The sequence below is a fragment of the Tauraco erythrolophus genome, chromosome 15 (genome assembly GCF_009769465.1).
Source record: "Tauraco erythrolophus isolate bTauEry1 chromosome 15, bTauEry1.pri, whole genome shotgun sequence".
Classification (NCBI taxonomy): Eukaryota; Metazoa; Chordata; class Aves; order Musophagiformes; family Musophagidae; genus Tauraco; species Tauraco erythrolophus.
The window spans coordinates 17,980,208-18,002,310 of NC_141479.1; the positions used below are offsets into that span (position 1 = coordinate 17,980,208).

Below are 22,103 nucleotides of genomic sequence, written 5' to 3' on the forward strand. Positions count from 1 at the left end.
GTCAGTTGAACAGATGTGAATAAGGGGAAGAAGGTTTTTTTTTTTTATTGTTACACTTTGTTTTGAAATTCTGGTTAGTGAGTTTCCCTCTGTCTTGTTAATGGTTTTATTATCTCAACTTTTAGAAATGGACTCGGCACTACTGTGCTATTGCTGATGAAAAGCTTTCATTCAGTGATGATATAGAACAGAATGCTGATGAAGATTCAACAAAGGTGATGGCTATGTTTTGTTGTTTAAGCATGTTCTTTTTATTCTCTCAGATTATTTCAGTATCTACAGATGCATATTTTTTTATGCCAATGTTGAAATTGTAGAGGATCCCAGTCAGATAACAAGTGTATCTGGAGGTAAAAAATTTTAAAAAGAGTCTTTTCCAAGGTACTCCCCTTAACCCTATTTTTAATAAAATGACTTTTTCCCTGGGCTAATTGAGGCCTCACAAAGAGGAGTACAAAGACAACGAAATATAATTTTAGTACTTAAATGCTAATGCTGATGCATGCACTGTCAATCAAGGTCTTTGCATGCCTTTGGCTAAGTGTTACTGCTGTTCTCAAACTAGACAGCATGCTGAACTGAGGTTTGTTGTGTCAGTAATACAGCACACCTCTTACATGCTGCATGTTCATTTCACGTTTGCAAAGCGTTTGTCACAGGTGAGCCTGTATTCATTGGAAGCTGTGCCTGGCAAAGCAGAAACATGAGGCTCACTAAGGGCTGCAATAGGAGTGATGTGCAGTATGGTTTCTTGTTCTGACCTTTTGGGTTTCCATGCATGCTCTTTCATTGCTCACATGTATGTGCATGGTTCAGAGATCTCACTGCACATGTCGAATGTTGTACCCATTCATCTAGATGCTCATGGCAGTAAAATAATTAATGTGTAAGGAACAACACAGATGAATCCTGGAAAAAGATGGATAGAAACTCTGTGAATTAGCAGTAGAGTGTTTTGCTTTGAAAATATAAATCGGTGTTTGCATTGCTGTATTCTTTCGCTTTTTGTCAGTTACATCTTTGAATAAGACTGAAGTTGATCCCTGCTCCAAAGAAATGGCTTGACTGGGGAGGGTCAAGGGAGACTATAAAGGTGATTGGCTTGTTTGTGGAAGAAGAGTTCAGGGCTTGGAAGAGCCGAAATCCTGAAATAGTAGATTGTTATATCAATAACAAGTACTTTGTTTCAAAATCATAAAATTAGAAATGCACTATAAAAATTTTTATTTTCCGGTCTAGGAGGTGAAACGTACTGAACTGCACTTAAAAGAGAAATGGTTCCATGGGAAAATGAAAGAGGGGAGAACGACTGCTGAGAAACTGCTCCAGGAATATTGTGCTGAAATGGGTGGCAAGGATGGGACATTCCTAGTCAGGGAAAGTGAGGCTTTCCCTAATGATTGCACCTTGTCATTCTGGTATGGTGATTGCCATAAAAATTTTATGTGGGTTTTGTTTGTTTCCTGGAATTGAACAAAAATGCGTGTATTTTTCAAGCATGCATTTATAGCTGAGAGGAAATAGAAATAACGAGGTGCTATAATTACTAGAATGTCACTGATGGGATTGTGAAAGACTACTTTCTAAATTAAACTTCAGTGTAGCATAGTATATTTTGGCAGAGGAGGCTTTATTTGAGATGTTGAGAGTTGTCTAGAGAGGACTAAGTGGTTTGATTCTTCCCCCACCCCCTGCAACTTTTCTAGTGCTCTGGCAGGTTATAGGATTTGTTATTTCCTCAATGAGTGGGCCAAAATTTGATCTTTTAGTTTAGGGATAAATTACTGGTTTCTGCAATGAAAATGTAGTCTCATGAGCGTGACTTCATTAGCAGAGGTTGATCTTTTCAATGAAAGCATCCTCTAAAGGGAAAATAATAAAGACTTTTTAGGTTTTGTTTCGTTTTGTGGGGCTTTTTTTGTGTTGTTTTTTTTTTTTTGTAGTCTGGGTTTTTTCTTCTTCTAGATGGGATATTATGAGAAATAGGGTATCACATGGATTTCAGAGAGCTGTCAGAGCACGTTTTGCAGGGAGTAAATGTATGCCAGATTTTAAACCATTGTGGATTGAAAATAATTATTTTCAGTCCTGTAAACTTACTTCTCTGGATTTTTGTTGCTGTTCTTATTTTGGTTGTTTCCTGAGATGGTACCGATTTCTTGCCCCTTCACAAGCTCACCAGGAGCAGGTGAGGAAACGCTTCCAAAGAAGAAAACCTGTTATAAACCCTTTCTTTCCCTCATGCCCCTCTTCTTTTTTCAGGAGATCAGGTAGAGTCCAGCACTGCCGGATCCGTTCTTCAAGTGATGGGGACACTGTGAAGTACTACCTGACAGACAACCTCACTTTTGATAGCATCTATGATCTCATTCAACACTACAAAGAGGCCCACTTGCGATGTGCGGAATTTGAGCTGCGTCTGACTGATGCGGTGCCTAATCCCAGCCCTCATGAGACCAAAGAGTACGTACAGCAGAAGGCAAGCACCAGGGCTGTTACGGCAGCCTCCTTTGCCTTGGTTTAGATGGTCTTGGATTTTTGCATGGAAAATGCCCTGGATTCAGGAGCACACCTAAGTGTTGCTTGTCCGTGGATGTCCTAGGAATAGGCTTCCCTGAAAAATGCTAGTAAGATCACCGACTTTGTGAGAACCTGGTACGAGAGAGCAGTCAGTGGGAAAGCAATTCACTAGCAGCAACTAGGAAGATCAGTGAGAACTGTAGTGCTGTGGAAGTGTGCCAATTCCTTCTTTCTCTGCTCAGTGTTTTACAACACCCAGCGGGTTGGATTAGATATTTAGTAATTGGCCGTGGTCTGGCAATTAAGTGGTCATGGTCTGTGCCATCTGGAAACTCTATTACTGGGGCAGTGAGCCCAAACAGTTACGTTTTCCTAATCCTGCCCTCCACCTCACCCCTGTCAGAGTTGGTTGGATTGACCTTGCCACATGCTGATAGGAGGTAGTATAGCTTGGTGTTTATTTCCAGCTGGTATTTGCCTGATGTAGATCCTGAGCGGAGCCTGCTCATGTTTGTTGGCATAACATTGTCATCACTGCCCTTTGTTCTGTTTTCTTTGCAGTGGGAAAAAGTAAATCTCCTTTTCATGTGAAATATTGATCTGTGACTTTAAGCTTCTTTTTTCGTGTCGCCTCTCAGATCTGGGAGTCACTGACCAACCATGGATAATTTTGGAAGCCAGTAAGATGGTAGGGTAGGGTTTAAGGGTTAGACTTTCCTGCCTTTCTGTATAAGGTGGAGATGTGCTGCCAGTATAGGTGGCCACAGCTTCACTGAAGACACATTAGATCCAAAATAGATCCATTCCTACAGCGAAAAATAAAATCAATCTCTGAATAAAAGAACTCAAATGTCTGGTGTTTATCTTTTGTCTATTTTCCTGGAATCTACTATGTCACAACTGAATAAACTACTGAAAATTGAATGGCAGACTAAAAGCAGGATCCAGTGCCTTTGTTTCAGGAAGAAATGCAGATTTCTGATTTCAGACAGACAAAGTGTTCTGATGTATTCTTGATGCTTTCATCCAAAATAAGCTGCTGTCTGACAATGTTTGTAATTAGCTGCTGACATTGGTGGCAAGACGGGGAAAATCTAATGCATAATTTTTCTTGTAATGTTTGAAACTCTATTGTTAGTAACACTGCCTGTTATTCTTACTGAAGGACATGTGACAAGCTTTATAATCCTTTGTCCATTTTGATTTTTAACTATTGTAGTTGGTACTACAGCAATTTGAGTCGTGGAGAGGCAGAAGACATGCTGATGCGAATTCCTCGAGATGGAGCCTTTCTGATTAGAAAGAGAGATGAGCCTAATTCATTTGCCATGACTTTCAGGTAAGGAAGGACAGAGATGACTGCATTACCTAGTAGCCCAATGATGTTTTGTTTTTCATTTTTTAAAAAATGCTGTGGTCTTTTTAGAGTCATAAAATTTTTGCTTTCAAACTTTGAGTACTTAGCATGGTTGATTTGTGCAGCAGGTCCCTGTATGAGAATGCGTCCGAGAGTTAATTTGTGACTGGAATAAATCTGTATGCTTTTATAAAGAATATTTAGGCACTGACTGCCCCTTTTTCCATTTCAGAACTGTGCATGATCCTTCTTCACCTCCTTGACACTCCTTACTGTGGAGTATTATTTTAAGTTTTCTTTGGTGCTGGTTCAGCAGTGATTCTAGGTTCTTATCCCCTCGAAATCCTACCCTGTCATATAACTGACTGAAATGAAATGTCAAAATGAAAGTATTGGCTTTTCTTGCCAAGGAAAATATTTTTGAAACTGTGGTTCTTGCAACAACATTAATAAAATGTGTAGAATTGTGTTGTTCTCCATTGTGCCTTCAAATCAAATTGCTTTTCTCTGAAAACGCATATTGGTGCAACATACAAAATTGCTTTGGAAAAACAAATACTTGTTTTCCTCTTATTTACATGCCTTACTGCGTATAGAAGATGTCCAGATTTCCCCAGTCCCTTGTGTACTTTGGTTCGAAGCTTTCTGCTGTTACAAGAATGGATATTGAAGTACCTTGAGCTGCACCATCTCAATAAAACCATTCCACAGTGGGGAAAATGAGAAGTACCAAAACTTCAGCAGCTTGGAATGGATGCAGGGGTCTTCTGTGGGTGGGATGGTTGTCAGTGGATGGTTTTACTGTTACCAGTGCAAGCACAAACCTTGTGTTCAAGCACAAGAGGTTGTTTGGTTTTTTTTTCCAAAATTGATTCCTGTAGTTACCAAAATGATTATAGGGAAGAGGCAGCTACCTGTTTTGAGGGGACCGTGGCTATTGTTTAGAGATAGTGGCAGATCATCGTCAGCAGATTCCAGAGGGACTCTCAGTCTGATCAGACACACTTGTGTTAGTATGAAGATGACAGAATACCTATCTGTAGGGGAAGAAAACAGGGAAATTTAATCTAAGCAAAAACACAGATTTGTCCCAAGGCCCTGTACATTGTAGAAAATTGAGAATGTCTTTTTGTGAATTTAGTCAGGCAACTGGAATTCAATTTGAATAAAAAAGGCTGTGGAAGAGGGAAAAATTATTTCACGTGATTAAGATGCACAAAGCAGTTTTGGTCCAGTTTACAGTACTGGTGCTCTCACTGCAAGTACCAGTAGCCTTTACAGCACCTGCACTTCTTTCACAGAGCGGAGGGGAAGGTGAAGCACTTCCGAATTCAGCAAGAAGGTCACCACTTTGTGCTTGGAACCTCAGCCTACTTTGAGAGTTTAGTGGAGCTGGTAACGTACTATGAGAAGCATCCGCTGTACAGGAAGATGAAGTTGCGTTACCCAGTGACCGAGGAGCTGCTGGAGCGCTACAGCGCGGTAAGAGATGGTCTGGGGACGAGCGCTGGTTGCTGTCACGGGCGGAGTCCCGCATCTGGACCTGAGGGTGCTGGGTTTGGTTCTGCCTTGGGGAGGTGACCTTTCGGGGAAGTTAAGCAGGTAGTTTTCTAATGTATGGAATTGAGATGGTTCTACTGACTTCTCTCACAAAGGTTTTGAGATGTGTGAAGGAAAGAACTTCATCTTTGATTACAAGTGAACTCATGCCTTCTGCATGATTTGATTAGAAAAGCTGCTCAGTGAAGTGGGGGATTGCTGCTCTGCTAAACAAGTTTTTGATAATAGCCTTGCCTGCAGTTGGCCCTGTCTTCTATTGCTGGAGTGGGCAGAGATCTTAAAATGAGCATGCAGATGCCAGTTGCTAAGCATTTCAGAAAAAAAGAAATACTCTGCAGTGCCTCTTGCTCTGGATGGGCAGTGGCATTCGCTTGACCGCACTGCAGCCGTCTCGGGGATGGTGTCCAACTGCCTTCTGTGGTAAAAAGTGAGAGGTACCTCTGAAGGCTCACTCTGAGATAAGCGTGAGGAAGTCTCCTCAAGATACACTTGTCTCTGTCCATTGGCTAAACTGTCAGCTTGGGATGGAGGCCTGCTTTCTGGATGGGTGTGTTTCATGACGAGAGCGCTTTGCTGTGGTAATTGGCTTTTGAAATGCCTGAGGTGCTATCTTCTGTTTTCAAATATATGTCTATTAGAAGCTGCAGGAAAAATGATGTCTGGCGTGTTTGAGGAAATCAGTGTCTAGGTTTTTGTTTCTTCTGGAGTGACTAAAAGGTCTTGAAATGATTTTATACCTCAGGATTTTTTGTTTTGTAATGTTGCTTATAGCTGAGGTCTGGGACTAGGTCCAAACGTGAACAAAGGAGAGAATAAAATGAAAAATATGACTGTGTATATTGTTTTAGAATTTTTACCTAATAGTGAAGCCAATATTGAAACTAAAGTACTGTAACACAGAAATCGTAAGCGTAGGTATTGTCTTCCCTCATTGCACACAGAAGGGTACTCACAATCTCGAAGCTGTTTCACTGATTAAGAAATACCTTTGTGAGGTATTGCTGTTTCGTTGTGGTTTACTGTTTGTTAAACTGAGGTATAGACAGGTCAAATAACAAACTCATGCTCAGCTATGTTCAACTACAGAAATAAGCATAATCTAGGTGTCTGGCTTCCCTCCTGCTTATGTATTGTCAGAAAGGTGGTTTCGGCAATAAATGTGCTATTAATGTTAAGTAATGTTTGATTCCCGTAACTTCATTATTTTTCTTCTGCTTCCTGTTTTAGGAAAAAGATATTAACTCCCTCTATGATGTCAAGATGTATGTGGAACCCACTGAAATCACCCCTACAGTGGTATGCTTAAAGAGAGATAGTCACACTTACTGTAGACTTTCGAAAATTATGAGACTTGTTTGTTGATTTCCTGTCAGCAGTAATGAAAGAGATAATTGAAAGCGTTAGGTTGGTTGATTTATGGGGGACTGGATCGCAGAAATTTAAAGGATGTGACTTTTTTCTAGCATCTCTTTAAAATTTGTACCCACACGTTTTCTTGTGTGCAAATCCTGTATTGATTCATCCATACTGGGAGTTTGGGCACTTTTGCAGTTGTGCCCGTGGATGTGATTTGATTTGACATGCATGCTTATGCAGGTATGCCCACAAATTAAATAACCTATGAGAAGATTCCATTTGAGAAGGCCAAACCTTCATGGAAAGAAAGTACAACATGTAACCCCCAAGTGTGTCTGTGCATTTATGAGCACTGTTACTTATCTGTGCACAAAGTTATTGCAGTTCTGTTAGCAAACATGGCCTGCATGCACAAATAGATGTGGAGTTTATTTATGTGCTTTCTGTATAAAAATAGTGTCTTTGGTTTATGAATGAGTTATTAAAGTTTGACTTCTTTTAAAATATATGTTTTAAAAACATCTACTTATCTCTAATTCTTGTTAGGGCCTACCTACTTGCAAATTCTTGTAAAAGTTCACCTGCTTGTAAATTTTGTGGCTGTAGTTCTTTTTAGGTTTTTTGGCCAATGAATTTGCATTGCAGCTGAAGAATTTGGGTAGTAGTAAATTCAAGATAAAGAAATTGCTTGTCCTGCTAAAACTGGGTGTCTTCCTAAAGGAAATGTGACCAGCAGGATAGCTGATGTGGTTTTGAAGTGGAGGCGTTGTAGGCATCTAAACCTACATAACTCCAACTGTGTATGAATACATGTAATGAAGGTAGAGGACTGATATTTTGGTGTGGTTTTCTATTTTTTTTTCTTCTTTATTTTTTTTCCTTTTTCCTACAGTAGTTGTGTTGCCGCACCCATAGAAGGAAGATTCTTTTTTTTTTCTTTTTCTTTTTTCCAAGCTGATACTTGAAGAATAGCAGTTAAGTAGCATCTGTTTGCTTCCACCAATAGATGTCACCCTGGAACTTTAGTATTATGTTTTCTAAGCTTCATAACAAAAAAGGGATCTAGTACCCTCTTTTTTTTTTTTTAAAAAAAGATTACATTATTGATTATTTTATGACCTGTCCCCCTAGATGACCCCTTTGCTCTGTTTCTCTTAAAGCCTCTGAGAACAGTGAAAGCCTTGTATGACTACAGAGCCAAAAGAAGTGATGAACTGAGCTTCTCTCGAGGAGCTTTAATTCATAATGTCACAAAGGAAACTGGAGGCTGGTAAGGACAAAGATTCCTCATAGGAGAACTTCTGTTGACTTACTAGATGGAGGAAAAAATTGAGCTTTGGGTAGTAGTTTTTAAAAACTTTGCCTATTGTGTGATTGCTGCTTATTAACTGTGGCCTTATAAACCCTAATGCCAGTGTTTTTTTAAAAAAAAACACACCAAACCCCCTCATCCTCAAGTCTTCTTTCATGTCTTGTCGATTTTTCTATCCTACAGCAGTAACAGCCTGCAGAACCTCCTTAGCCTAGTGTATCCAGTATTTTTCCTTTACAACATTTCTCCTTCCTGAACACTTGTGTATTCTGGGAAGTCATGCATCTATTACCGTTTTCATCATTGCTCTGTTTCTTTCCTTGCTCTGCTAAGTACTTCTCAGGAATCAAACCCACCTTTTTTAGTTATCTGTACAATTTCCGTTCATAAGAGGTTTTCTTAGCTGGCTTGTAAATTGCTTGGAAAGCTTGGGAATCTAACGTTTCCCTGTAGTTTCTGCAGGGTAATCAACCACATAATAGTATTTTTAGTACTGGAGGGGGAAAAAGCCTCTTAAGTCATTAATTGCAGTTTACAGTAACTGTAATCCCTCTGAAATCATCTGTTACTACAGTTAATGATCATTTTGTTAGAGCTTTTAGCTACTTCATCACTTATATTTTGGTGATAACCAGCTAGACAAGCTAGTATGGGGTATTAATGACTGATTTCTTGAGGATTATTGCTTCATTAACGGCCTGTTGAAGCGCTCTAACTATTTTTTTCCTTCCTATATACTTTTTAAATTCAGGTGGAAAGGGGATTATGGAGAAAAAGTCCAACACTATTTTCCATCTAATTATGTTGAAGATCTGTCATCTGATAATTCTGCTGAGCTTGAAAGCCAGGTGAGGGTTAAGGTTTGCCCGCTACGTTTCTCTAGAAGATGCTGCCTACGGGAAGTGAAAGTCTGGTTTATGGAATTATGACTGCATGCTGTGTTTGAGAGAGCACAGAGTAGAGAAGTGAATGCATTCTTACTGTTCTCTGCTGCTGAATGTTTTTGTCAGGACATCCCTCATAGAAAACTACTTAAGGAGATAGCTGATTTGGTGGGGTTTTAGGAGATTATAATGGTTTCCTGGTAATGAAAATCATACCAGTTTAGATTTTTCAGATAGTTTGGCCGAACAATAATGTGCCTGAAACTCTTAACTAGTTTACCTGTATAATTACTGTCTTAATATTTGTGAATAAGAAAACTATGTGTCCAAACACATCTTACTAGCCATTCCACGCTTCATTATTAAGTTTTTATGCATAACCAACCCTATACTGTTTGTCAAAAGTGTCTAAAAATCTAGTCCAGAGTTTTGGACAAAGATCTCTTCAACAAAAGAAAACGGCTCCATAGTGAGCAGTTCTGACATTTTTGAGTTTTAAAAATAAAACGATGAATTATTTTGTTTTTCTGAAGCACTTCTACTTTTTCTAGGAGTCTTTGGAGGAAAACGCATGTATTAGATGTTCCCCCTGGTCATTGCAGCCTTAAGCAGACTTGAAAAATGAACAGTTTTGTCAGGACAGAAGCTGAACTTCTCATTTTGACTGCTTTCACTATAGAGGTTCTCATGTGTTTCTCAAAACAAGAAATTCTTAATATGGGAACAGGCTTTTAAACGTTATAGTGAGCATGCTTTGAGTGAAACTGAGGTTAGATTTAATGGTGCGTGTTTATTATTTGTTAATGTCCCGTGCTTATTCGCTCAAGAGAATATTTAGGGTCAGATTTAACTCATGTTTTTCAGATTATCGAGGACAATCCATTAGGCTCCCTGTGTCGTGGCATACTGGTACTCAATACGTACAACGTTGGTATGTATTTTCTGATGCTTACACATGGACCCCTGAGCTTTCTGTGTTCAGCAGACTCTTTTATGTTTAGTAGGAAATACATTTTTTTTTTCCTAGAAAAAAATCCTCCAACTACTTGTATTAATATAGCTTATACAATTATTATGGTGAATATGATACTAACTTTTGCAATAAATCAACAATGACAGCTTAGAAGAACAACTGTTGGATTTTAATATACATTTCTTGCTACCGTGTTGCCAAACAGTGAAAATGCCACAAGGGAAACATAGAAAGCCTTTTGTCTTCATTCTGGAACCTAAGAATCCAGAAGATCCATGCATTGAGTTTGCAACTGATAAAGTAGAAGAACTCTTTGAATGGTACCAAAGTATCCGTGAAATCACTTGGAAAACTACAGAAGAGGTACTGATAAAAATCTATCCGTTGTTGTTTTTTATAATGTACTGCTATAAATGTACAACAGGATTTGTCTTTAGCTGTCATACACTGCTAAATCTTGCTAACACATGGTCCTTCACTCTCTTGCATATTGCTGTTTGTTCATTTTATTGATACTGTGAATCTTGTTCATTAAGCTCTTTTGGGAATGCTACGTAAATTAGTATTTTAGATAAATTTATGTTAATAGGAGTTTTTCAGCAGAGCACTGTCTGTGTTGCACCCTGCATCTCGGTGGAGAAGTGTGTGTAGCAGTACGAAGTAGATACCATTACCATTTTACATCTGGTTACACTGATTCAATCCTAGCGTTAAGCAGAAGAAACTCAGGTATCAGACTGTTCTGTGCAGAGTTGTGGATACACTACTGAGTGTGTGTGAAATCTGAGCTGCCTTTGCCTAAACTCCTCTTAATCCTCTTTACTAACTCTTCGTTCCAGTGAATGCAGTGGCACTGATAGGGAATTGTTTGGCTAATACTTTATTTATGTGTAACTAATAGGCATATTCTGGATTCACCAGTTCTTCAATAGTAGTATTTCCAAATCCTTGCCTAAAGATTAAAGGATTCTGCCTAAGTTTAGGTTCTATGCTCCTCTGTGAGTACTGCTGCTTGAAGTCATTCTTCAGGACTTGCTTTTCCTGTTGTGATGTATTAACTTACCTCCTTGTCATCTTTTCTGGTATGTAAAATGTCTTTTGACATGACCAAAAAGCCCTTACAATGACTGTGCTTAAGTCTACTCTTTCTTTTTTTGCTTTTATTCACTTTTTATTGTTAAGTGGATGATATGAATGATGGAAAATGTGTTTCTGTATCATGTTGGCTCATGCTGTTTATCTGTCATCTGGAGTGGTAATGCTCTGAGGGTCGTCATAATCCTATTTATAGCAGGCAAGTTGGTGTCTCCAGCAGCAAGGGAAAATTCAGCAAAGGAAGAAGCAACAGGAGCTGTTGACCTATTGTTGGGGGAGGAGAGATACAGTTCTTATGCCAGGCTTTCATTTAGAAATACAAATGTGAAAAAGAGAAACATGACCTAGAAGAAGTGTCTCTAAATTGAATGTTTTTTATGGTACATTAATGGCTCTTCAGGAGCTTGGCAGCTTTTTCTCCCTCTGTACAGTTAGAGAAGTATTAAGCAGTCTGTGTTCAAAGATGCTTTAAAACTCATTTCTGTCAATCAGGACGCCTTTCTCACAGTGTGGCCTCTAGAAAGTTCACATGATAGACTGCTGCATGGGAAGGGGAAAAAGACGAGGAAAGGCCATTTTAGCCAGTACAGTTAACAGGCTGAATTTTGGGGAAGGAAAAGGCAGAGTGAGTCAATGCTATGTTACAATATGATACAGGTTTTTTATGCGTTCATGTTTTGGGCTGTGTCCAGTATACACAAAAAGGAAGACTAAGCTTCACGTATCTTGTAATCTACATTTAATACTTGCCATGCTCCTAGGAAAGATTGTTCGTTGCCAGCTCTCCTGCTTGGTTATGTCAGTAGAAGGTTATGTCAAAAGATGAGCTCATGCCATCTAGAAGTGGTCCTTTGCTATTTGGAGCTTTGATTACTGTTGAGCAATGTCTGGGAAACTGTGGTGGATCACTAAGTACAATGAGATTCATACAACTTTTTCCCAAGGTTGTTTCCAAGTCTAAATGCCACGTTCCTCTTTGCTTTTCTTAGACTTCAATGTATAATCTCTGGTTCAGAGAAACATTCTGGAAACCATGGCTCCCTAGCTCTAATTTTCATTCCTCTTCAGTTTGTCTTGTTGAGGGAATTCTTTTGGAAGACTTCCTAATTGCTGCTGCTTCATAACCTCTTGTACCAAAGCTAATCGCTGTTCAGTATGGGACTCTCCTAACATGTTTTATCCTGTAATTGCTTCTTGTGTCTGAAAAGCCTCCAGCCCAAATGTCTACACTCAGGACAAGCCTTGCTGATTTCAGTAGTGCCCAATCTCTGGTTGCAGGGATCGTTGCTCAGCTTCCGCAGAGCAGGTGCTTGCAAACATGGAAGTAGATAGTGGGTTTATTACTGATAATGACAGGCACATGATTTTCCATACATAACATTATTGGTTTGATGTGGAAATAGAAAACTACAGGAATGATGCTCGTAGAGTTTGAATTTACCTGTTTGGGAGTTACTAACAAGACTTAAGTCCTGCTCAGGGTTGTAAATAAATAGACACTTCACTACCTTTTGCATTTTTTCTACATAGATTTGCATTTATATGAGGTATAGAGTTGAGAATATAACTAAAATTAAGTAGAGCCACAATAAAAGGAAAAAAAAAAAAATGTTGGCAGGATCCGGAGTAGGACCGATCAGGAAAGCACTCAAACACTTGCTTAAAAGAAAAAACCCAACACAACAAACCCCCGCCAAAAACACACCTCCAACTAAAACCCAAAACCATTTGAATTAGCCTGTTCTCTGAATTGGTTTTTAAAGTACATTACATCTATGCAAGTGTCTGAAGTATCAGATAGGAATCTGGGCAACAAAGAATGCATCAACTTTCTAATTTCCGTAAAGTATACTTACTGTACCAAAATACTCAGAGTATTGATAACCTAAAACTTTGTTACATTTTACAGGAGAACAGGAGAAAATACTGGGAGAAGAATCAATTGATTGCTATTGAATTATCTGATCTGGTAATCTACTGCAAGCCAACAAGCAAAACTAAGGACAATTTAGGTATTTCCTTTAATATTATATCTGAATTTTACCCTTTCTACTATCTTTACAGATGTTAGTTGAAATTTTAGAACTGAAGATAAAATCTATGCTTTCTCTACTGGAAAACAAAGTTCTGCCTCACCCATCCAGTTTTCAGTGGTACTTTGAAATTGTACACTAGGGGACACAATGCTATTCAACTGTCCCAAAAAAACCTGTCACAAATTTCTAACTAGTTAACTAGACACATCCTCTCATAGGTGTCTTTCATGGGGAAGCTCACTAGTTATGCGTCAGTTGACATTTTTGAGATGAAAAACTCTGTCTGAACACTTGTGATTTGTTTGTAAAAACCTTCACAATGGATTTGCTGTGCATTGTTTAATTTTACTGTAAGAACCTGTTTGCTGTTTATGTAAGCTATTGAAATGGTACATGGCTTCATAATATAAATGAGAACTGGGGTCTGTGCAAGTGCGGGTGTGGGATCTGACACTGAAATATGTACTTCTTAGTCCAGATTTTTGTCACTGCTGCTGGAGAAGCCAGCAAATGTGCCCTTTTTCTTTAAGTTTCTTCACAGACATTTTTAATAAGCTGTCATTGCAGTTAAGACATAATAATTATAGTCATTGTTCAAGGCGTTGACTAACCCTGGCTCACCCTTTTTTCTCCCCATTTAAACCCAGGAAAAGATGTCTCGTTTAAATATGTGTTATAGTGGTCAGAACTCTGTTATTAGCAATGATGAGATGAGAACATGACTATAGACTCTTATCTGCCCTGCTGCAAAGCATGTGGCAAGCAGGCAATTTTAACTTTCAGGCTTGATGCTCAACCAATTTTCCGTGTCTGCATGAAAACTGTGCCAATTATTGCATTAAAAGATAAAGCAAAACAAAGTAAAACAAAGTGTTAGGAGAAATACAGTATAAATGTTGACTTCTGTCTTCCTTTAGTAACTGCTCTTTTTCCTCCCTACCCTGTGTAGAAAATCCTGATTTCAAAGAAATCCGTTCCTTTGTGGAAACCAAGGCAGAGAGCATTGTTAAGCAAAAGCCAGTTGAGTTGTTGAGATACAACCTGAAGGGACTGACACGTGTCTATCCTAAAGGACAGAGGGTCGACTCATCCAATTATGACCCATTTCGCCTCTGGCTTTGTGGCTCCCAGATGGTGGCTCTTAACTTCCAGACTCCAGGTAATATTCTCTTTAAAAAAAGGATCTAATCCACCTTCCATTTCACCATAAACTAACCCTTTTCTGGCCCCATTCTGGTCACTGTGACTGTCCTATTTATTTGTAATTCCCAGCAAGCATTAAGTTTGTTTTCAAATGTGTAGATCACCTGATGGAGCTGGTCGCCAAAAATGAGGCTCCAAAAGCCCTGTCTCTGAACCTAACTATTCCCAAACTCTAAAAGGTTTGTTTCATCTTCAGCTCTTTGTGGTAGGCAAGCAGAGATATTTACAGTAAGTTTCAGGTGGATGAGCAGTTGTTCAGCCAGAGGGAAGGCCGTACTCCACTTTCTGGTAAGGGCCAGCTAGCTTATGGCACAATGATAGGAAATGAATTGTGAATTGGGATTAAAATTGGTGAGAAATGGCCTGTCAGGTTCAGATACTGAGGGAAACCAAGTCTTCCAACTTACCTTTCCAGCTCTTCCTGATAAAAGAGGTGACCAGAAAGAATTACAGAGAGAAGCCATTAGTCTGATACTTCCTTAGCTTTTTTCAAATGGGGATCTTCTGATACGACTGTTTAACTCTCTCCCCAGATAAATACATGCAGTTGAACCATGCCTTGTTTTCCCTTAATGGACGCACTGGCTATGTTCTGCAGCCAGAAAGCATGCGAAATGAAGAATATGACCCAATGCCAAATGACTCGAAGAGGAAATTGCAGATGATTATGACAGTGAGGGTAAATCTCTTTTGTAAATTATGTTTTTTACAAGTCATAAATATCTATAAAACTAAAAATAAAGCTATTATGTTTCAGAGCAAGATCTGACAGATTGTCAAAATACTGTTTTTAAATGTCAGTGTGTTTGAGAATAAAACCAATTCCACCGGTTCCTGAAAAGAAATATATATCTTTATCATGCTAATGAAGCACATGCTATAAGACTGAAAACACAATCCTGGGATAATTTTATATAATTGCTAATAAAAATTCCAAATGAACTAACTTGCATTTCCAATCTAATGACTTCTCAATAGAAGGGTCCTATTGCAGATTGGTAAGCAGCAGACTGGTTCAGAGATTTCCAGTGTGGAAGAAAGATGTTTATAATGAAATATAGAAACTATGCAGAAAAAGTAATAAGCTGATACCCCCTGCATCATATTTAGTACGCTGTGACTTAATCAGAATGTCATTGTCATTTTTCATGCGGAGATGGATTTATCATTTGAAAATTATGCTATGTTGTTTTTGATGCCAAACAGGAGTTGAGCTTGTTTCTGTTCTCAGTTGCTATACAGTAAGAAATGTCCTTTAAAAATAGATTTTCTGAGAAAGAAGAAACACGTTAACTGCTTTTCACTACAGTTTAGAGAAGGGATAAACTGGGGCTGTTAATGTAAAGCAGGAACATCTTAAAATAGATATGTAATAATTACTGAGGTTAGAACAAAACTTATGTTACAGGCCTAGTCTGGAACTGTGTACTGTGTGTAATGAATGTCAGCTACAATGTCTTATGATGAAGATTATGGGGTTGCCTAAACAATGGAAGATACTATTATTACGTACACAGATAGTATGTTTAATACATGCAAATGTATTCAAGAGAGGAAGCGTGTCTTTTTGCATGTTCTTCTTGATTTTTTTTCCCCACTCTAGTTCTGTAGGCTACCTTCTGTACAGAAATAATGGTGACAAGTTCCCTTTGGAGATAGTTATAATGTATAGTTGCTTTTGCAGGTTTTAGGTGCTCGTCATCTCCCGAAACCTGGTAGAAGCATCGCTTGTCCCTTTGTAGAGGTAGAAGTTTGTGGAGCTGAATATGATAACAGCAAATTCAAGACAACAGTTGTGAGTGAGTATCTCTGGTTTTCTGTATTGTAGGGATATGGTTATAATTCCACTGCACTTAAATAAAGTGAGTAGAGGATGACCATGAATTATGTTGTCTGTAATTGGCCAGCAGCCTATATAGGGAGGAATAAGTTAGCTGTTGCTCTGGACTGGTGGGTCATACAAGATTATTCTCTTGCTTATATCAGGGCCAGTTAATGTGAGAAACTTCAGTGTCTATCAAATTTAGAAAAAAAGTACTGTTGCAGTTTGTGGGGAAGACAAAAAAGTCACAGTTCTGTTATGTTTTTGCCTATGCATAAGTTTGTGTATTTGCATATTTTAAAAAATTGGTGTCTTGAAAGCGCTTCCAACAGTGCTAGTCAGTTCCCAAAAGTCTGGCCGAAATGGGGAGTTACTCCTGTGAGATCCAGACTGTGTTTATTTAAGCTTGGGTTCTAAGACTGGCATCCCCTCAGAGGCAGCTTGGATGTCTAGGGCTGTAAAGTAGCATAACTTGCAATGCAATAGAAGTTTGATCGAAGCTCACTCCTGGTGAGTGCTAGATAAGGGATGTGTGTTTGTGTGCACATGTGTTTGTGTGTACTTGAGCTTCATTTAAGCGCACTGAAATGGAGTGATATCTCAGCCACTTAGTATTTTACCATTTATTATTTCTGGGTGCAGCTGTGTTCCTCTAGTAGATGAGAGGCTTTGGTTCTAATTATCCAGTAGTGGATACTAGTGGAAAATAAACACAGAATCAGGAGCAGAATGTGGATTGTGGCTTTTCAGAAAAGATTATGATTTTAACTTTTTGTGGGAAAGGACCAAAACTTTAGAGAGCAAACTTCCTGGCTGTGTCACTCAAACCAAATTATGGTGTTCTATAAATGACTATAGGAATTGGGCCATTGTACATTAGTCTTCCCAGTGCTTTTCATGCTTTTACTCCGATACGGAGCATGAGGCTCATGAATGTGAGCAATAAATTACCTTTCTCTTACAAATACATGTCCAAGGAGGTTTTATATATTTAAATACAACTAATAGCTTTTCTTCATGAATTTCCATCCCTGCCAAGTTTCCTTCTGTCTCCTCCTCCAAATAAACAAATACAAACCTTATGAAGCAAGGTTACAACAGGAGACAGATGGTAAATAGGATTTTTGGGCCTTTATATCCTCAGAAAATGTCCTGGGACACATACCCATATGTGAATGAAGTGAAATTATTACTTCATACTGCGAATGTTTCCTTTTTGTTACAGATGACAATGGCCTTAATCCAGTTTGGGCACCCTGTCCAGAGCAAGTGAAATTTGAAATTTATGATCCAAATCTAGCGTTTCTGCGCTTTGTTGTTTATGAGGAGGATATGTTCAGCGATCCAAATTTCTTAGCACACGCCACTTTTCCCATCAAAGGAATCAAATCAGGTAAGATCAGTGGATATAAAAAGGGGCTAAGTCAGAAAGGTGCAGTTCAGCATTGTTGTGTTGTGACTTTGCTCTCAGTGGCAGCTACAACGTGCCAAAGGACAAGTGCTCTTTTGATCTGAGTTCCTTTAATCCGTTGTTTATTATGATACTGAGTGTGTAGCGTATAAGTATTTAAAACAATCCTCTCACACTCTTGAAATTCCTTTTTAAAAATTGAGATAGGAAAGCATTGTGTAGAATAATTTGCATTGTCTTTCCCACATGCTCTATTTCAGCAACAGGGTTATGTGCTCCGAGTAAAATCTGGGAACATTCTTCTTCTGTTTTGGTATCAGTGCACTTGTTTTGTTAATTATATTAGATGGGCATATACGTAGAGTAAGTTTTCTGCTTCTGCTTCTGGCTTTAGTTTTCAAGAGCGTGTGAAATCATGTGTTCCTCAATTTTGCCATTCTTGTCTTTTACTTCCCTGTTATTGTCCCAGTAAAGCCTGCTCTCAGCCACAGAGCATTTGAGCAAAGAAGGTTAGCCCTCAGGATTGTATGCACCGTTTTTGTGACTGCAGATAACCCTTGGCCTTAACTCTAATTGTCCTTTCTATATGCTCCCCCCACCCAGGTTTTAGATCAGTTCCTCTCAAGAATGGCTATAGTGAAGATATAGAGCTGGCCTCACTTCTAGTTCACTGTGAAATGCAACAAGTTCTGGTGAGAACCACTGCGGGGTTGTTTTTTATGCACTTAGAGTGTATGTCATCAATTCTTTGTGGAAACCGGGAAACGAGGATTTAATTTTCTGTTCTGTGTCCGATGTGCTGTTGTCAGGCATTTGTTCTGCAGGTACTGAGGAAGGGCAATAATGCAAATTGAGTTACTCTCCCTCTGGGTGGACAGTAGTTGCTAAAAGAAGTAATACACTAACAAAGCCTTATTACCTCCACTAGTTTTTGCTGGAACAGCGTGGTCCTTGTCTTCTGCTGTTAACTGACTGATGCCGTGCCAAGCTAGCTAAATTCAGCTTTGACTTTGTGGAATTATCTTTTTTTAAAGATGCTGCATAAAATGAAAGCACTTCAGGAAGAGAAGACAGTAATTTCTCCCAGTATTTCATTAAAATAAACACCCCACCACGTGGAAGGCATATTCTGATTTCTACAGAAGTGCTAATCTGCTTCTTTTAAGCCTCTCTCAAACATTAGTATTTTTAAACATACAGAGAAAAAAATAATGATGCATCCTTGCTCATAAAGCCAGGAATTAAAATGGCTGATCTGTGAACAGCATTTGTTGATATTCCAAAGGTGTTGCTGTATGTGTTGATTTGAAGCAGGATTATTCACAGACTCTATCTCAATAATATTTTATGTAATTTAAATACATTGGTGTAGAGGCTGTGTGATGAAAGTTTAAAGATATTTCTGGGAAGTGAGTATTTCAGGGTGCTTTCCAGTATCCTTCAGATGCAGAGGAAAGAAAAACAAATCCAACTTCTTATTTGTAGTTTTTTGCAACCATTCAGGCTTACACTGCAGTTCATACCAGTGTACGTTATTTTTCCTGATTAAAACACCAACTTCTGCTAACAGTAAGCCATTATGTCTCTGGAGAGATTTGTGCCTGCATTTGCGTACACTGAAATGGAAATTACTGAATTCAGTCACATTCGTCTTCTCAAAGGAGTGGCAGCCTTTTTCAAATATCTTTTGGCAAGGTTTTTACAAAGCCACCTTATCACACATGATGTAGAATGACTCGTGTGTAATGACAGTGTTTGGCAGCTATGGTATGTTCCTTCTGTTGGCTAGCAGGGTCATGAGAGCAGGAGAGGGCTAGAAGCTGAGACCAAGTGTGTGTGTAAACAAGAGAGACCTATTACCTTTGAAGGTACGTTTAGAATGTTTGTATTTCATGGACACAAGTCTGATAGAGGAGGCCTGATAAGCTGCTATTTTTTGGCTTGCTGCCTTTGAGAAAACTGGCAGCAACTCACCACTGCCTAATACGTTGCGCATGGACGTCACTTGTAGATGTATTACGCGTTCCTCCTGCCGTGGTTTCTCTTCAGAAATTCAGACTGTTACTCGCCTGGGGCAGGAGTAGCTCTTTAAGTGTTGTTCACAGCAGCAGTATGTCTCCCAATCTGTCAGCACCGACTCCTTTGACAGAAGCACATTTCACACTCCTGAAGCCCCTTCTGCTTGTTAAGCCAAATGAAGATGCAGCACAGCGCTGTGTTTTTACGATGTCTGATGTCTCTGAGTGGTAATGCGGTGGCAGGAGGACTTTCAAAAATTTCCCCTTTTGTTTGGCAGTCTACAGCAAACCAAGACTTGCCATAGTTAATCAACTTCTAGAACTTTTGCCAGAACGTTCAAGAAGCATCAGAAAAGATCAAGGCTGTCTCCATCTGTTCTTCTGCCCTTTTTTAAAAAATGATGACCCTCCATAAAATGATATAATTTAATAACAGGCCTGTTTATATACAGAACCCATCTGCATGCTCTTGGAGGTGAAATGCAAAATTATAAAGGGGAATTACAGATGGCTGTGGAATTTCTCAGACATAGAGAAGCAAGAATATTGTAGATGTAAGCATGCACATTTGTGAACTATTATGTCAGGCCTTAAGCATTTTCTGTTGAAGTTAAACCGTTTTTCTTGATGGTGTAGAAATTGTACTATACTGGGATGGTTGTTACACTTAGAAGCGTGCCTTATTTGCTCGAAAATTGGTTTACTTGCTTCAGAAAGTGTGTGTATCTCTTCAGCATTTTCTGATTACAATCAGCCTCGATGGTGTATATGTTTTTAACATAAAGATTGAAGTGGACATTCTTAAATGGGGTTTTAAAGTCTAGCTTTGTGGATACATTTATTTACAAGAACAAACAGTAGTATGTATGCATCTTGGTGATCGCACCTGCAAATTGGTAATTGGCAATCTGCTTTTCTCTTTGCAATTTGAGAATACAAAGTTTCCTTTCCTTTTTTTAAAAAAAAATAAAAATTACTTTTTAAATCTTAATCAGTGGCATAGCACTGAGGCTGTTTCAGTTGCTTCAGCCCATACCTGGGCAGGAGTGTGTTTCAGGAGGAAAAAGAAGGTTTAGGATAGGATCTTGTTGCCCTAACTGAAACCCCTTGAGTATGTTGTTAACCTATCAAGTTTTCTAGATCTGGACTGAGTGCAGAAAGAGGCATTCTTATTATTATGCTGCCTCTGAAAATGTTTAGATTTATTACGTTTATTGATTGCATGTCATTTCTTATACAATGAGTATCTTGTTTTGCTGCTAATGTGAAAATTAAGACTTCAGTCTTGCCAGTACAATTCCCCAGTAGTAACTCTATAAAGGAGACAGCTTTTGCATCCAAAGTTTTGAAGTATTTGATTATTTTATGCTTGTGGAATATTTTGAGACCTTCTGCTGTGGGCCACACACAACAGCAGAAACGCAGACTGCTGCAAATTATTCTTCAAATACTTAGTCAGTTCCTCTGCAAATACTGAATTGCCATGGCTACATAAAAACACAGGATCTGTCCTTCTTTCTTGATTACCTGAGTACTTGCTGGTGTTAGAGGTCCTATTTACCAGTCAGTATTTCAACCTACAGTCTAGATTTCAGTAGGAAAACACCAGGATTGGTAGTATGTTGTGTATTTGTATACAATGGAAGAGTCAAAAATTAAACTTTTTTAAAAAGTATTTTTAAAAACTCTTACAATCTTGATAACCTGTCATGATACACCATTTGCTGTCCTTTCCTCAACAGACTGACCTGCATTATTAGGGAAAAATATTCCAATAGAAGTGTTTAGTTACATGCATTTCATGACTTGTGCTGGAATGTCCCTGATGCCTCCATTAGAGGGTATGGCTGGTCATGCTGTGGGGCTGAGGGTTTTTTTTAGTGTTTTCTTAGTTAGTTTGTTTCCATAAACATCCCAGAATCATCTTATAAAACTAATTTCATAAAACATTCTATAAAGCTAGTGGAATGCATTTAGGAAAACAAAATAATCCCCCAAACTATGTAGATTCTGTGTCATTTTGGGCACGTGTCTTACAAGTTATGTTGTTTCTAATATTCTTTTGAAGGAAAATGAAGAAGAGCTTTATTCCTCGTGTCGGCAACTTCGGAAGCGCCAGGAGGAGCTTAATAACCAGCTGTTCCTTTATGACACCCATACGAATTTAAGGAATCCTAACAGAGATGCTATATTAAAAGAATTCAATGTGAATGAGCACAAACTGCAGATATATCAAGATACATGCAACCGCAGGTGGGTTGATAATCATTCTCCTTTCCAAGGCAGCTCTATCTAGACATGATTTATGGTAAGGAAATCTCAGATTGATCAGAATGAGCATCTAAAGAGTGGCAAGGGTAGAATGAGCATATCTGAAGCAAGGCTGGGCTGCAGTGAAGCAAGGCTGGGCTGCGTGCCACTAGGGGCCAGCAGATGCTGTGAAATGTCTGCTCAGTGAAATCTCAAGTTTCCGTGATCACAGTGAAACATATATTCCTGTGAGTTTACATTCCTCTCTCCTCCTGCTTTCCAGGAGGAAAGCTTGGAAGTATATAC

The 22,103-nt window shown here is 38.8% G+C and overlaps 1 protein-coding gene across 1 annotated transcript in view; it reads left to right on the forward strand.

The window, feature by feature from the left end:
- Nucleotides 1–22,103, forward strand: part of PLCG2 (phospholipase C gamma 2) — a 61,364-nt gene that overhangs the window by 36,020 nt on the left and 3,241 nt on the right. Inside the window, exons 15-31 of the mRNA XM_086620684.1 lie at nucleotides 126–215; nucleotides 1,240–1,418; nucleotides 2,263–2,463; nucleotides 3,740–3,859; nucleotides 5,179–5,359; nucleotides 6,665–6,733; nucleotides 7,954–8,063; nucleotides 8,857–8,953; nucleotides 9,854–9,920; nucleotides 10,168–10,325; nucleotides 12,967–13,069; nucleotides 14,043–14,252; nucleotides 14,830–14,975; nucleotides 15,981–16,095; nucleotides 17,344–17,511; nucleotides 18,133–18,221; nucleotides 21,616–21,800. Of these exons, the coding sequence (XP_086476810.1) occupies nucleotides 126–215; nucleotides 1,240–1,418; nucleotides 2,263–2,463; nucleotides 3,740–3,859; nucleotides 5,179–5,359; nucleotides 6,665–6,733; nucleotides 7,954–8,063; nucleotides 8,857–8,953; nucleotides 9,854–9,920; nucleotides 10,168–10,325; nucleotides 12,967–13,069; nucleotides 14,043–14,252; nucleotides 14,830–14,975; nucleotides 15,981–16,095; nucleotides 17,344–17,511; nucleotides 18,133–18,221; nucleotides 21,616–21,800 (2,288 nt within the window). The remainder of the gene's footprint in view (nucleotides 1–125; nucleotides 216–1,239; nucleotides 1,419–2,262; nucleotides 2,464–3,739; nucleotides 3,860–5,178; nucleotides 5,360–6,664; nucleotides 6,734–7,953; nucleotides 8,064–8,856; nucleotides 8,954–9,853; nucleotides 9,921–10,167; nucleotides 10,326–12,966; nucleotides 13,070–14,042; nucleotides 14,253–14,829; nucleotides 14,976–15,980; nucleotides 16,096–17,343; nucleotides 17,512–18,132; nucleotides 18,222–21,615; nucleotides 21,801–22,103) is intronic.